General features: G+C 30.5%; 3 protein-coding genes across 3 annotated transcripts; 1 reads left to right on the forward strand and 2 right to left on the reverse strand.

Moving 5' to 3' along the window:
• The first annotated feature begins 1,123 nt into the window (after window positions 1-1,123).
• On the forward strand, window positions 1,124-3,389 carry LOC123014146 (alanine--glyoxylate aminotransferase 2, mitochondrial). The gene is made up of 8 exons (XM_044413069.1): window positions 1,124-1,279; window positions 1,342-1,526; window positions 1,685-1,808; window positions 1,860-2,048; window positions 2,099-2,389; window positions 2,667-2,888; window positions 2,946-3,194; window positions 3,257-3,389. The coding sequence occupies exons 1-8, from the start codon at window positions 1,172-1,174 to the stop codon at window positions 3,347-3,349; spliced, it is 1,461 nt and encodes a 486-aa protein (XP_044269004.1). The 5' UTR covers window positions 1,124-1,171; the 3' UTR covers window positions 3,350-3,389.
• On the reverse strand, window positions 3,378-7,021 carry LOC123014145 (chitooligosaccharidolytic beta-N-acetylglucosaminidase). The gene is made up of 8 exons (XM_044413067.1): window positions 7,003-7,021; window positions 6,609-6,642; window positions 5,377-5,449; window positions 5,138-5,323; window positions 4,544-5,083; window positions 3,946-4,497; window positions 3,701-3,896; window positions 3,378-3,644 (listed from the first exon to the last, which is right to left on the reverse strand). The coding sequence occupies exons 2-8, from the start codon at window positions 6,613-6,615 to the stop codon at window positions 3,420-3,422; spliced, it is 1,779 nt and encodes a 592-aa protein (XP_044269002.1). The 5' UTR covers window positions 6,616-6,642; window positions 7,003-7,021; the 3' UTR covers window positions 3,378-3,419.
• A 172-nt stretch (window positions 7,022-7,193) lies between these two features.
• Window positions 7,194-11,047, reverse strand: LOC123014686 (retina and anterior neural fold homeobox protein 2-like). Its single transcript, XM_044413914.1, has 3 exons — window positions 10,802-11,047; window positions 7,913-8,027; window positions 7,194-7,685 (listed from the first exon to the last, which is right to left on the reverse strand). The coding sequence occupies exons 1-3, from the start codon at window positions 11,006-11,008 to the stop codon at window positions 7,429-7,431; spliced, it is 579 nt and encodes a 192-aa protein (XP_044269849.1). The 5' UTR covers window positions 11,009-11,047; the 3' UTR covers window positions 7,194-7,428.
• Window positions 11,048-12,095: the final 1,048 nt, after the last annotated feature.

Below are 12,095 nucleotides of genomic sequence, written 5' to 3' on the forward strand. Positions count from 1 at the left end.
TGTTTGACGAATATTAAACAACGTTCTCATAATTTTGAGAAAATAATTATAATATAATAAAAAAAAACTTATAAAATACAAAATATGAATATGTAGAATTTTATACGGTTATGAAAAATCAGATTAAGAAAAAGCTGAGAGGATTCCAATGTGTTAAAAACATATTTTGTGTAAACCATGTATTTTCAATTTGATAAAGCACAAAATTTTATGATTTGGTTTTGAGAAATTTAATTTCTAGTTGTAGAAATTTACATAGGTTTTTGTAGGTAACAGTAGTGAACGTTTTCTAAATATTTTTAATCATTTATAACTATTTTAATTTCAATAAGTTAAATGTAAAATAAATAAATAAAATATAGTCAAAAGTAGGTATCTAAGAATTTGTATATTTCCGCAACCTACCTAGGTCAGACTATGTCAAAGAAAATGTACCTAACATGAAAAATTTGTTTTTGTCTAATTTAAAGTTTTTTCTGTAATTGATTATTAAAGACGTTTTTTATTCACTAACAAAATATTTTATACAAGAGGATCGAGTGTTTCATTTAAAGAAACACAAGTTTGTATTGTGACTTACTTTTGTGGCTTGCTGTATAGTTGAAAATAATTTCTGGCGATGCATTGGTTATTTAGTAGGTATTTATCAATTTCTTATATAATTTTTTATAAAATTTTAACATTCGAAGATCAATATTGGACTTTACCAACTCGTTGAAACACCCTGTGCACTTATAAAAAATTGTTATTTACGGCTATAAAAAACAGTACCGACGTAATAATAATTGCATGAAAGGATAATTATTTTTAAAATAATAACGAATGGCATATAGGTATGTGCTTAATTACTTACCTTTTTTATTGTTAATACCTACTAATTGCTTGTTTCTTATATTGCAAGTACTCACAGTTTCCTACATTTGTTCTTATATTAAACGTTATAATCTAAAAGAATATATTTTATGATTGTGATTAAATATTTTGGATGTCGAAACATAAACACTTCATTTATTTTACATTAAGCTTAACAACTCATTAGAGTTTTAGCATTATATGATAATACAGTAATGCCTATGCCTCAAATATTAATTTTTATCTATTCATTTAACTGGTGTTAGTTGTATTGTTCGTTTTGTCATTTTGTCATTTTACTTACAACAGTAAAGTTACAATGATGGTTCATCTATCAGTGAATAAAATAATAAAGTGTTTAAAAATTTTAAAAAGAACTTATTCATCTTCTATGCCAAAATGTGATTTTGTACCTGAGAAATATACGGTAAGTGAACTTTGAAATAATTTTTTTTTGAATAAATTACATAATTTTTTAACATTTTCTAGGGCCCATCGTTAGAAAAAATGACACAAATAAGGAAAACAAGGTTGAACCCAGCATTGACTACTTATTACGAAAACCCTTTAGCCTTCCACCAAGGGCATATGCAGTGGTTATTTGATTTAAACGGAAAAAGATATCTTGATATGTTTGGAGGAATTTGCACAGTTTCTGTAGGCCATAGTCATCCGTGAGTTGTTACAATAATTTAAAATGTAGATTATGTATGACATGGAAATGTTTGTTATACTAACTTGACCTTTTCGAACGAAAACATAAATGATCAATGTCACTATCACGATATCAAAAAAAAATATTAAGTAAGGTTTTATTACTTTTATGTTTCAGAAAAATAACCGAAGTTCTACATAAACAAATACAGAAATTAACGCATGTGTCAAACGTTTATTATCATCCAAAAATCCACGAATACGCTATGCGTTTAACTAATAAATTTCCAGGGGATTTAAAGGTTTATTTCTGCCTTCTAGCTTAAAAATTAAGTAAATCAATTAAATCGCAGGTGGTTTATTTTGTCAACAGTGGTTCCGAAGCAAATGATTTGGCTGTTCTCATGGCTCGAAGTTATACAAAAAATTTTGATATTGTAACTCTCAAAAATGCTTACCATGGAATGACTTATCAAACAATGGGACTAACTTCCAATACTGGGTACAAGTACAAAGTGCCCCAAGCACCAGGAATTCACACTGTAATTCTTATTTTTGTTTAGATGAATTTTTAAATAAACTTTAATTTCAGATCATGAATCCAGATGTTTATAGGGGCATTTGGGGCGGCACCCACTGTCGTGATAGCCCCATCCAGACTTCAAGATCTTGTTCCTGTTCGATAGATGATTGTGATGCAAAGGATAAATATCTTGACCAACTTCGAGACGTGTTCAAGTACAATATTAAACCAGGGGCTTTAGCGGCTTTTTTTGCCGAGTCAATCCAAGGGGTTGGAGGGACGGTTCAGTTTCCTAAAGGATATATTAAAGGAGCTTATGATATAGTCAAAGAACACGGAGGGCTCTTTATCTCAGATGAGGTATTTCAATAGAAGGTTTTTATGGTCTGGAGTACGTTTTCTTAAACTTCTGATCCTCTAGATTAATACGAAAAATAAAAATATAACCGTGTCTTAAAAAACAACTTTTAAATTTTGTTTTGTTTTTATGACTTTATATTTTTTTAGAAAAAGCAACATGCCTTAAGAGTTTTGTTTCACAACTACAATTTTCGAAACAGAGTTGTTCCAAATTAAATTGCTTTAAAACCATTTTTGTTTTCCAAAGAAATTTTAGATTTATCTCAACTTTTCGTAGGTACAAACTGGATTTGGTCGTACAGGGGACCATTTCTGGGGCTTCGAAATGCACGGAATTGAACCCGACATTGTAACAATGGCCAAAAGTATCGGAAATGGTTTTCCCCTAGCTGCAGTAGTGACACGACCTGAAATAGCACAAGCCCTTGCCAGTTCTATGCATTTTAACACTTTTGGGGGGAATCCCTTGGCGTGTACAGTTGGCATTACGGTTCTGGATGTATGAAAATTTAACATTCTTTACATTGGTGATATATTCGTATAATTGCGCTTTCAGATAATTGAGGAAGAAAAATTGCAAAAAAATTGTCTTGAGATTGGAACTTACCTTCTCAAAGAATTGGAGAAATTAAAAGCGAAACATTCTGTAATTGGAGATGTTCGGGGAAAGGGTTTAATGTTGGGGGTTGAACTTGTGGAAAATGATAAAAATGCCACTCCTTTAGCGAGTAAGAGATTTATGAAAATGTGGGAAAAAACACGTGATTTGGGTTTAATTATCGGAAAAGGTGGACTTTTTGGAAATGTAACTAAAAATTTTGCACAAGCCCATTGTTAATTGTTAAAATTTAAAATATTTACTTTTAGGTGATAAGAATTAAGCCACCAATGTGCATTACTAAGGAGGACGCCGATTTTACTGTGCAAGTTTTGGACAAAGCGTTTGAAGAATTGAAATAACTCGCAAATAAATCACAAGTAAATTGTATTTTGTCTGAAAGTAGTTTATTTTATTTTGAAATAACTTCCATTACAAACATTCTCCTTCATTTTGATAACACCATTTTGGAACAAGAGCTTCGGCATTAACACCTCTTGAGACTAGGCGCTCTCTGTGTCTGTAAAACCTTTTTTCAATCTCTTTCACATTGTAATCAAGAGGATTTGTCCAAAGTCTTTCAGCTGCAGCTGCAGCTCTTGGCCATACTCTTGATTCCACTGAACTGTCATCGACATATTCCCCCCACATACACACCTAGAGCAATGACCAAAATGTTATATTTTTAACAATACGCCGAAACCACAAAATACCTCTCCTCCAAGAGTTCCACTTCCAAGTGTAATTCTATTATTATAAACGGTCCTCCAATTGTGATAAACAGTAGAACCCCAAAACCCATGGTCCAAATACCAAGCATCTTTAGTGGACACAATTACGCGATATCCTAATAGTAGAAGGTTTTTTGGTAATTCATCATCTGCCGGAACCCAGGTTTGTATAACATACCTGCCAAAACAAAGAAATAAAATAACCACAAATTTTGGTGTTTTGGTACCTCGATTTTGAAAGATATTTCTCTATGATATCAACTTGAGTCAAATGACTCGACCATAGGATTATAGGTGTGTCACTATTTCGTACTACAAAGTCAAATGCGGCAAGAGATTTTTCTTGGTAATCTGACCACAAATCCAAAAATGTTTCAGTAGTCCTAGGTTTACCATTTTTGTCGAGATAAGTGATAATTTCAGGCGTTGAGTTCCAGCAAGGAATATAAACTTCGTCTCCACCCATGTGGAAGACTTCACCCTTTGGAAGCATATTAACAATATCGTTGTACAAAAGCTTCAAAACGTCAAAAAGGTTGGAATTGATTGGATTAAGTTGACCACAAGGAGGTTGGATACAGTACGACCTCCAGGGTTGTTGGTCGATACAAACGGCAAGGTTTCCAAGACCAGCGTCTGGGCCCCATTGCCAACCATTACCAGCATGAGAAGGAGCGTCAATCTCGATGATGATTCTAACTCCTCTCAATTTTGCATATGCAAGGAGATTTTCAATGTCTTCAGGATGGTAAATTTTGTCACTCGAGTAAGCCCCGAATCTAAAAAATGTGTAAAATGAAATAAATAAACAAACCCAAAACTGACTTTGTCATATTTGGAAGCTGAGGCAACTCCAAAGGAAAACTCTGCGAATCAGTTATGTGCCAGTGGAAAACATTCATTTTCGAAGCAGCCATTGCATCTATATGTTTCTTTATTTTGGAAATCGATAAGAAATTCCTTGCAGTATCAAGCAACAAGCCTCTATGTGGAAAAAACGGGGCGTCGGAAATTGTTGCTTCTTCTGTTACCACCAAACATTTCGTACCATCACTATTTGGGTAAACATCTATTAGTTGCGATAATGTTTCTAACCCGTGTCTCGCTCCAAATATCGTTGCAGCGGATATTTGAACAATATTTTGATTTCCTGTTGAAGTTATTCCTATGTTGTAACTTTCGTTTGTGCCCCAGTTGAGAGTTGTATCGTCTGATTTTACTGTAAAAGTGACTGCTACTGTATTTTTCTGCTCAGGACAGTTTGTTGTATCTTCCGCTGTAACTGCTTTGAGGAAAATCGATGATATATCGCGAAGATAATTGTTAACGTCGTTTTCCTCATTTGGTATATTAAACTTTATAGAACTAAAAAATTATTTTTAGTTTCTACTCTTCCTAATATCAAAATTAAACAAATACCTTGAAGAAAACTTCAATAATTTACTACTTATTGTAGTATCACTTGTTGGCAGGGGCCAAAGTGCCCCATATTTGCCACAAACCAATCTACATGTTTCTAAAGTAGGATACACATTTGTGGTTTGATTCAAACTGTTTGAAATTCTTGAGCATGTGTCTTCAGATGTGTTACATTCCCAGTACCATCTACAAAATTATAAATTAATCAAAATTAATTATTATAATAGAAATTAACTTACATCCCGTAATCAGACTTTAGAGATGAGACATAAAGTACTGGATAGAGCAATATTCTGAAGAAGGAAAGGGAGCCTAAGATGAACAAAAGATATCTAACTTTTTTTATCATAAAACTCTAATATGTTTAGTTTTTTGAAATGTCACTTTTCCACCACCACCCCGATGAAATAAAAAAGTTGAAGCATTTTTTGTAAATGTTTTTGTATACAAGGTATTTCACATAATTTTACGAGGCCTGCGCCTGTAAGATGCAATTAATATATAATACATATTCCGATACGAACTCGATTACAATTTTGAAAAATCGGATGATCTTTTCTAGTTTGTTCACCCTTTCAAAAATTACAACGTTTTTAGTTAGTTAGTGATTAAGATAGATAAACTAGAATCATATTCATTTCGTCTTCTAATAGAACAAATGATAATTGTTTCTGAAAAGCTGCAGTTTATGGCTATTAATGAATGTTTATTTAATATTTATTTGTTTATTAATGTCATGTGTATTTTTTGTATCTAGTCTTTTGTGATTTTTGTATATTTGGTTGCGTACATTAGGCTCAAGCGTCGTAAAATTGTGTGAAACACCCTATATCTACGCGTTTCATAAAAATGAGTTAATCACGCCTTTTTAAGTCTATCTGTCTGTCACGACATGTGGCGGCGCATATAAAAGATCCAGTACAACATGACAATATCATAATATACTATTTTATAACTTTACGTTATCCTTAGATAATTTATTTTTTCATTTTATTTCATGTTTATTTTTATATTCTTTCAATTGCATTCTGTTTTTTATCATTCATTCATTCTTTTTCTCATTAATGTATTCGAAATGGAGACATATGCATTATTCATCAAAATAAAGTAAATTATAACTGCACATGAATTTGTTTTAAAATGTCACGTTTCGATTTTTTATTGATTGTTCTATTTGTTATTGTTATTTACATCAAAATCTGAAGTTTTCAAACTTTTGATAAATACGATTACCTAATACAAAATTCAATTTATTTAATCTTAGGAGTACAATATGTTATAAAATAAGTATTTTTTAAGCGGATTATTATTTTTATGCTAGATGTTAATGTTTTATTGTGCGTTCAAAAAACAATTTATTTAATGAGAGGTACAAGGTTTAAATAAATCTTCACTTTCGATTCGAATTAAAATAGGTACTATTTTACGACCAAGTTTTGTTTGTTAAATTAAAAAAAATAAGTTTACTCACCCTTCATGTTGATTGTTATGTCTGGGAATACCTGCTGTGAATAACACAATTCTCTAGTATTAAAAATGTGAGAAACATAATCAAAGTGGTATAATCTAAGTAACTGCGCACGCAGTTCATATCAAAAGAGGAAATTCAAGTGACGGTTAATTGTGTTCATTAGTATTCAAAAAACGCTCTTTATATAACATTATTTAAATACGGGATTATTTTATGAAATAAGTTATTTACATTGCGGGAATATTAAATACTATTCTCAAATACTTAATGTTATGTTTTGTTAAATTCGACTTTGGGAAGTCATTATCTGCCTACTTCAACACCTACGACAATGAGTTTTGCTTATAAACTTATAGATTAGATACTGCATGGTTTAGTGATAAAACACACTCACATTGTTATATACTAAAACAGAACCTATAAACCTATAACAAACTAAATTAAGAATCAACGAAGATGCGTTTATTTTAAAATGAACTATTTTTGGAATGCTGGTTTATCTGCCTCGTTTTTTGGCTTTGTTGTTGTTGTTTTATCGCTTTTATTGTTGCAGTTTTAAGCTGGAGTGGGGACTGATTAATAAAATACCCAACAGTTATTTTTATTAGTCATATTTTTTACAGAACAATCTACCTTAAAACCTCTACAACTGCACAAATAATAATAAAAGAAATAAAAAAAATTAACAAAATTGCCATCACTGCTGTAAAATGAATGAACTACATCGTAGATTTATAAAGAAGAAAGTATTCTCTTAATATTTGGTTTAGAAATATTGCCACACATTAAAGAATATTACAAGTTCTGTTTTTTTTTTAAACTAATTGTTTAATAACTGTCCAGTATTTGTGTCGGGATGTTCAATACGAGGTGGATTTTTGCACATAGAAAGGTCGTCGGGTCCTCCTGGTGACAGTGGACTAGGGCTTGAACTTCGTAGACTTGAAGGACTTGCACTTTCCGTTTCAGGAGAGCATGGACACGGGGGTGGTAAATTCGGAGCCATGATTGGATAACCGTCTGGCAGCTTGTCAGGTGGTTGATGCTCTCCTTGCAATGGTGGAGCGTTTGGTCGACCTAAAGATTGTTATGTCAATTGAGTATTATTTTGTAGGTACTTCATTCAAAAAAATGTTGCTGAATGTATTATTAATGAATAAATCTAATTCGAAGAATTAATTTGTTTATCTACAAACGGAATAGCAGGCAGAACAAGTTTTCACAATACGAGTCTGGTTTTTTGTACGTCGAATTAACAAATTTAAAATTCAACTTTTGTTCTCGATATTTGAGTTGAGTCATACCTGTAAGGAGTAAGGGAGAAGGAGTAATGCCAAGACATCGCATTCTCCAAGCGTCTTGAAGGAGTTGCAAGCGAGCTTGTTTTCTCCATTTTGCTCTCCTATTTTGAAACCAGACCTTAAATAAATAAATCTTAATGACAAAAGTGAAAAAGTTATTTTAAACATTAAGTTTTTTTTTTAAGAAAATTAATAAATAAAACAATAAATAAATCATTTTTATTAAATACAGGGCGATTCAGATAAGATAATGAGCCTGACGATCTGGAGATGCAACCCAAAAAACAAATTTCATTTACGCCTTTGATCCAATTTCAATTAGGATTTGCAAGTTGAATCCAAGTTATCATCTTATGTCACTTTGACATCAGTGCAGAAAACGATTATTAGTGCCATTCAGTTCTCGCGGAATGATAGATAAAAAAAATAAATAAATAAATTGCTTGTCAAAGCACTATCAGAGCAACATAAGATAACTTGGATTGCAAATGCAAATCGTAATTAAAATTAGATCAAAACGTAAATGAAATTTGTTTTTTGGGTTGCATCGCCAGATCGTCAGGCTCATTATCTTATCTGAATCGCCCTGTATAAAATTTTTATAAATTATGAGTATTAGCAATAAATTTTCAACTGTCTAACTGAAAAGTTTAGAAACTTTTAGATGAATCCATCATTTAAAAAATCGTCTATTATACATATACATTTATAAGTGATTTGTTTTGTACAAAAGACAAATTTAATTTAAAATCCAAATTTTTGTTAGCGTACATAACTTTTTTTATTCATAAACGTCACAAATAAAAGTTCTACTTTTCAGCCATAGAGTAAAAATTCTATGCAGGTAACTCACGCTTCACACAAAAAATTCAAGTAAGATAACAGGAACATGAAAAAAATGTTTAAAAAATTCTGTCAAAAAAAATTATGCCATTAATTTTTTGACATTTGACATTTTTTTATATCCATTTAATGATACTGATGATCTTGTATATGTTTTTTTTTATAATTATTTAGTAAAGGTACAAAAATAGTTATACTCGTAATTTAGCATACAGCTTCATTGTTTCTTCTTCTAATAGCCTGTGTAGAAAAAAACTTGGAAAATTATTTTTCCAACAGAAATACATAGTCAAAGTACAAAACTTAAACTCTCATAACTTCGAAATTTTTATAGATACAATTTTTTAAACATTTTTTCCATGTTCCTGGTATCTTACATGGTATTTTTGTCTAGGGAGTGAGTTTTGGCGCATCAGCCTGTATATGTTGCACCTAAGCGTTTTTACTTTTTACCATGACATTATTGACATTTACCAATGTTGTTTCTTTTTTGTCCCTATCGCTCAGCAGTTTCTGAAGAGAGACATTGTAGATCATCAGCCTTTACACTTTGCACTACCAACTGCACTAGTTAAATTATTAAACACTTTCGAAAATTTCAAACAAATTCCGATACTGACGTGTGATGTTGGCTTATAAGCGTTGTTATGATTTCATTAGTTGCAAAGCGTTCTTATTAAGTACTTTGTTCATTTACTTGCTAATTATAGTGTTATAGTGTTGCTTTTTACTCTCAATCTGAATACGTTTGAGGATAAAATAGTATATGTTATTTGGAGTAAAAGTGAGTTTATGTGGCTCAGCTGAATTATTATGAAATAAACGTTAAGCTTCATCACATAAACTATCACTTTTAGGTAATCTTGGTACCTACTATTAATGATGTTAAATATTTTTATTAATGTAAATTAAAAAAGTGCAGTTAAGAATATAATAAAATCTTCTATAGAAATTATTATATTTATTATTGACATTTGCTTCTGCCAACATCGGTTTTTAATTTCTAGGTTTGATTGGAAGACTTTTTAATCTCACTATGTATAGATATTACTAACTTTTTCTATTATTTTTTACCTTTAAATTGCTAAAGAAGAATTATTGAAAAAATTATTGAAAAAAAACTTATAGCTACCTACAGTGCTATACCAATAAGAACTTAAAATGTGTGATTTTTTTAAGAATATCTTGAAATTTCATTTAAAAATTGTTTCATTTCAGCCATTCAATCGTAAAAGTCAGTTGAACAGAATAATATGTAATTAGTATCATGTGTATAAGCAGGTAGTGGCTGTAGAAAAGTTGTGCTAAAGAAAATAGCAACAAAAGAGTTGCAAAAATAAAAACTTCATAATAAAAACAAGAAAAGACAGCTTGGAGAGTGCAAGAATATATTCTTGCGAGAAGCGGTCACTGGTATTTTATAAACAATTTCGTATTTTTAATTTCATTTATTTTTAAATCTTGAATTAAATGTGTTAGTTACGTATGTTTACTGATCAATTTTATGTTAATTATAATGACAAAAATTGCAAAATTTTAATCGATTTTTTATTAATAATTATAAGCAATAAAACCCAACCTTATACCTTTCAAATTGTTTATAATGAATCTTAATTTAAAAAAAAAATTAAATTAGAATTTTTGAATATACATACTTTTTTTAATCTTTGATATTAAATAAAAATTTGAAACGAGGAGGATAGAAACCAGATGCTCCTATCAGTTGAACAGGACAATAAGTAAATCTTTAGTATTTCAGCAAATTTTTCAGTTCAGTGTTAAATAAAAAAAATTAACAAAATATTAAAGGGCCGTGGCTTATTTTTTAGCTCCTTTTTGCCAATAAGATAATATGTGAACTTATTGTTGAAAAAATGAGAAAAAATGTAACATTTTTGATTTATTTTATTATCGCTAGTTTTTTATACTTTTATCAACCGATAAAAGCAAGAAGAAACGAGCAAAAAAATAAAGTTACACAAAAATACTAACTATTAATTTGCTTTATAATGAGATTTGAATCGATATTAAAACCAATCTGAAACTTACCTGAACACGTGCTTCCGACAAACTTATTCTTAGCGCGACTTCCTCCCTAAGGAAAACATCAGGATAGTGCGTCTTTTGAAAAAGTGCTTCGAGTTCTTGCAACTGTTGCGGACTAAACGTCGTGCGATTTCTTCTTTGTCGTCTTCGACCAAACATGTATTCAGTGAGCAAATCACCGGGCAAGGGTGATAAATATGGTCCAGCCATTTGATCTCTATTTTGATTATTTTATGAGTTTACTTTAACGCTGTTAAATTCATACTGTGAATCTGAATTGCATGTTGTTATAGAAATTAAATGACGCTCCACCCCGATTTATTTTCATTGGTCCTATAGGGACGCCTAAAAGGCGTTGAGACGCTCGCGCAGACGTATCTGCTTAATAAAATAATGCTTTTATTGGTTGTTTACCTGAAATGTTCATTTACAAAAAAGAAGACAAGGTATGCTTTTTACGGTTGTTTATTGATTTACTCGGTACATGCGAAAATTGGCCTATACAATTTTTTACAATTGAACAACAAATACTCAAAAAAGGTTCCTATACAAATATAGGTACACAAAATAATTATGTTCTTTAATTTTTTGTAAAGATTTTTTTCTTGGAAACTTCGAAAATAGAATATAAAAATGTGTTTGCGAATTGCATAGATGAGCATAGAAAAGTGTAAAGTTGTACCTACAGAAGAGATGCATATAATAAAACAAACTGAACACAAATAAAAATTATATATCTTTGTTGTAAAAAAGTAACTAAAATCACCCGTAATTTGATGCATGTTAAGTAAAATTTTACATTTTGAGAACTGTAGTTTTCCTTAGTTTTTTCTTCTTTGTATCTTAAAAAAAATACAGGGTGCGCCAGAACTCGAGCCCCAGAGAAAGAGTAAGATACCAGGAACATGGAAAAAATGTTTAAAATATTCTACCTATAAGAATTTCGAAGTTATGAGAGTTTAAATTTTGCACTTTGACTTTATTTATTTCTGTTGGAAAAATAATTTTCCAAGTTTTTTTCCACAGGCTATTAGAAGAAGAAACAAAGAAGCTGTAGCATAAATTGTAACTCTGTTTAATATTATTTGTGGTTTTTATTGGAAAAATTTTTCTACCTTTACTAAATAATTATATACAAGATTATCAGTATCATTAAATAGACATAAAAAATGTCAAATGTCAAGAAATAAATGTCAAAATTTTTTGATATCTTGATATCTTATGTTGTTTTTATGTACATTTAAGCTTACCTCTTATGTTGCCTTTAATAAAGGCTCTTCTATGTATAAAGTACCTA

The sequence above is a fragment of the Tribolium madens genome, unplaced genomic scaffold, assembly GCF_015345945.1.
Source record: "Tribolium madens isolate multiple individuals breed KSU strain unplaced genomic scaffold, Tmad_KSU_1.1 Scaffold_97;HRSCAF=244;Tcas5.2_LG3a, whole genome shotgun sequence".
NCBI classification, from domain to species: Eukaryota; Metazoa; Arthropoda; class Insecta; order Coleoptera; family Tenebrionidae; genus Tribolium; species Tribolium madens.

What these genes read in the sequence shown, in the direction of transcription:
- LOC123014146 (XM_044413069.1), top strand. Translation starts at nt 1,172, where the DNA reads ATGATGGTTCATCTATCAGTGAATAAAATAATAAAGTGTTTAAAAATT. An exon ending in AAGCACCAGGAATTCACACT is followed by an intron (nt 2,049 to 2,098) that starts GTAATTCTTATT and finishes CTTTAATTTCAG; the next exon opens with ATCATGAATCCAGATGTTTA. An exon ending in AAGGTGGACTTTTTGGAAAT is followed by an intron (nt 3,195 to 3,256) that starts GTAACTAAAAAT and finishes ATTTACTTTTAG; the next exon opens with GTGATAAGAATTAAGCCACC.
- LOC123014145 (XM_044413067.1), bottom strand. An exon ending in CTAAAGTCTGATTACGGGAT is followed by an intron (nt 5,324 to 5,376) that starts GTAAGTTAATTT and finishes ATAATTTTGTAG; the next exon opens with ATGGTACTGGGAATGTAACA. An exon ending in CAGCTTCCAAATATGACAAA is followed by an intron (nt 4,498 to 4,543) that starts GTCAGTTTTGGG and finishes CACATTTTTTAG; the next exon opens with ATTCGGGGCTTACTCGAGTG.
- LOC123014686 (XM_044413914.1), bottom strand. Translation starts at nt 11,008, where the DNA reads ATGGCTGGACCATATTTATCACCCTTGCCCGGTGATTTGCTCACTGAA. An exon ending in TGTCGGAAGCACGTGTTCAG is followed by an intron (nt 8,028 to 10,801) that starts GTAAGTTTCAGA and finishes TATTTATTTAAG; the next exon opens with GTCTGGTTTCAAAATAGGAG. An exon ending in TTCTCCCTTACTCCTTACAG is followed by an intron (nt 7,686 to 7,912) that starts GTATGACTCAAC and finishes AACAATCTTTAG; the next exon opens with GTCGACCAAACGCTCCACCA.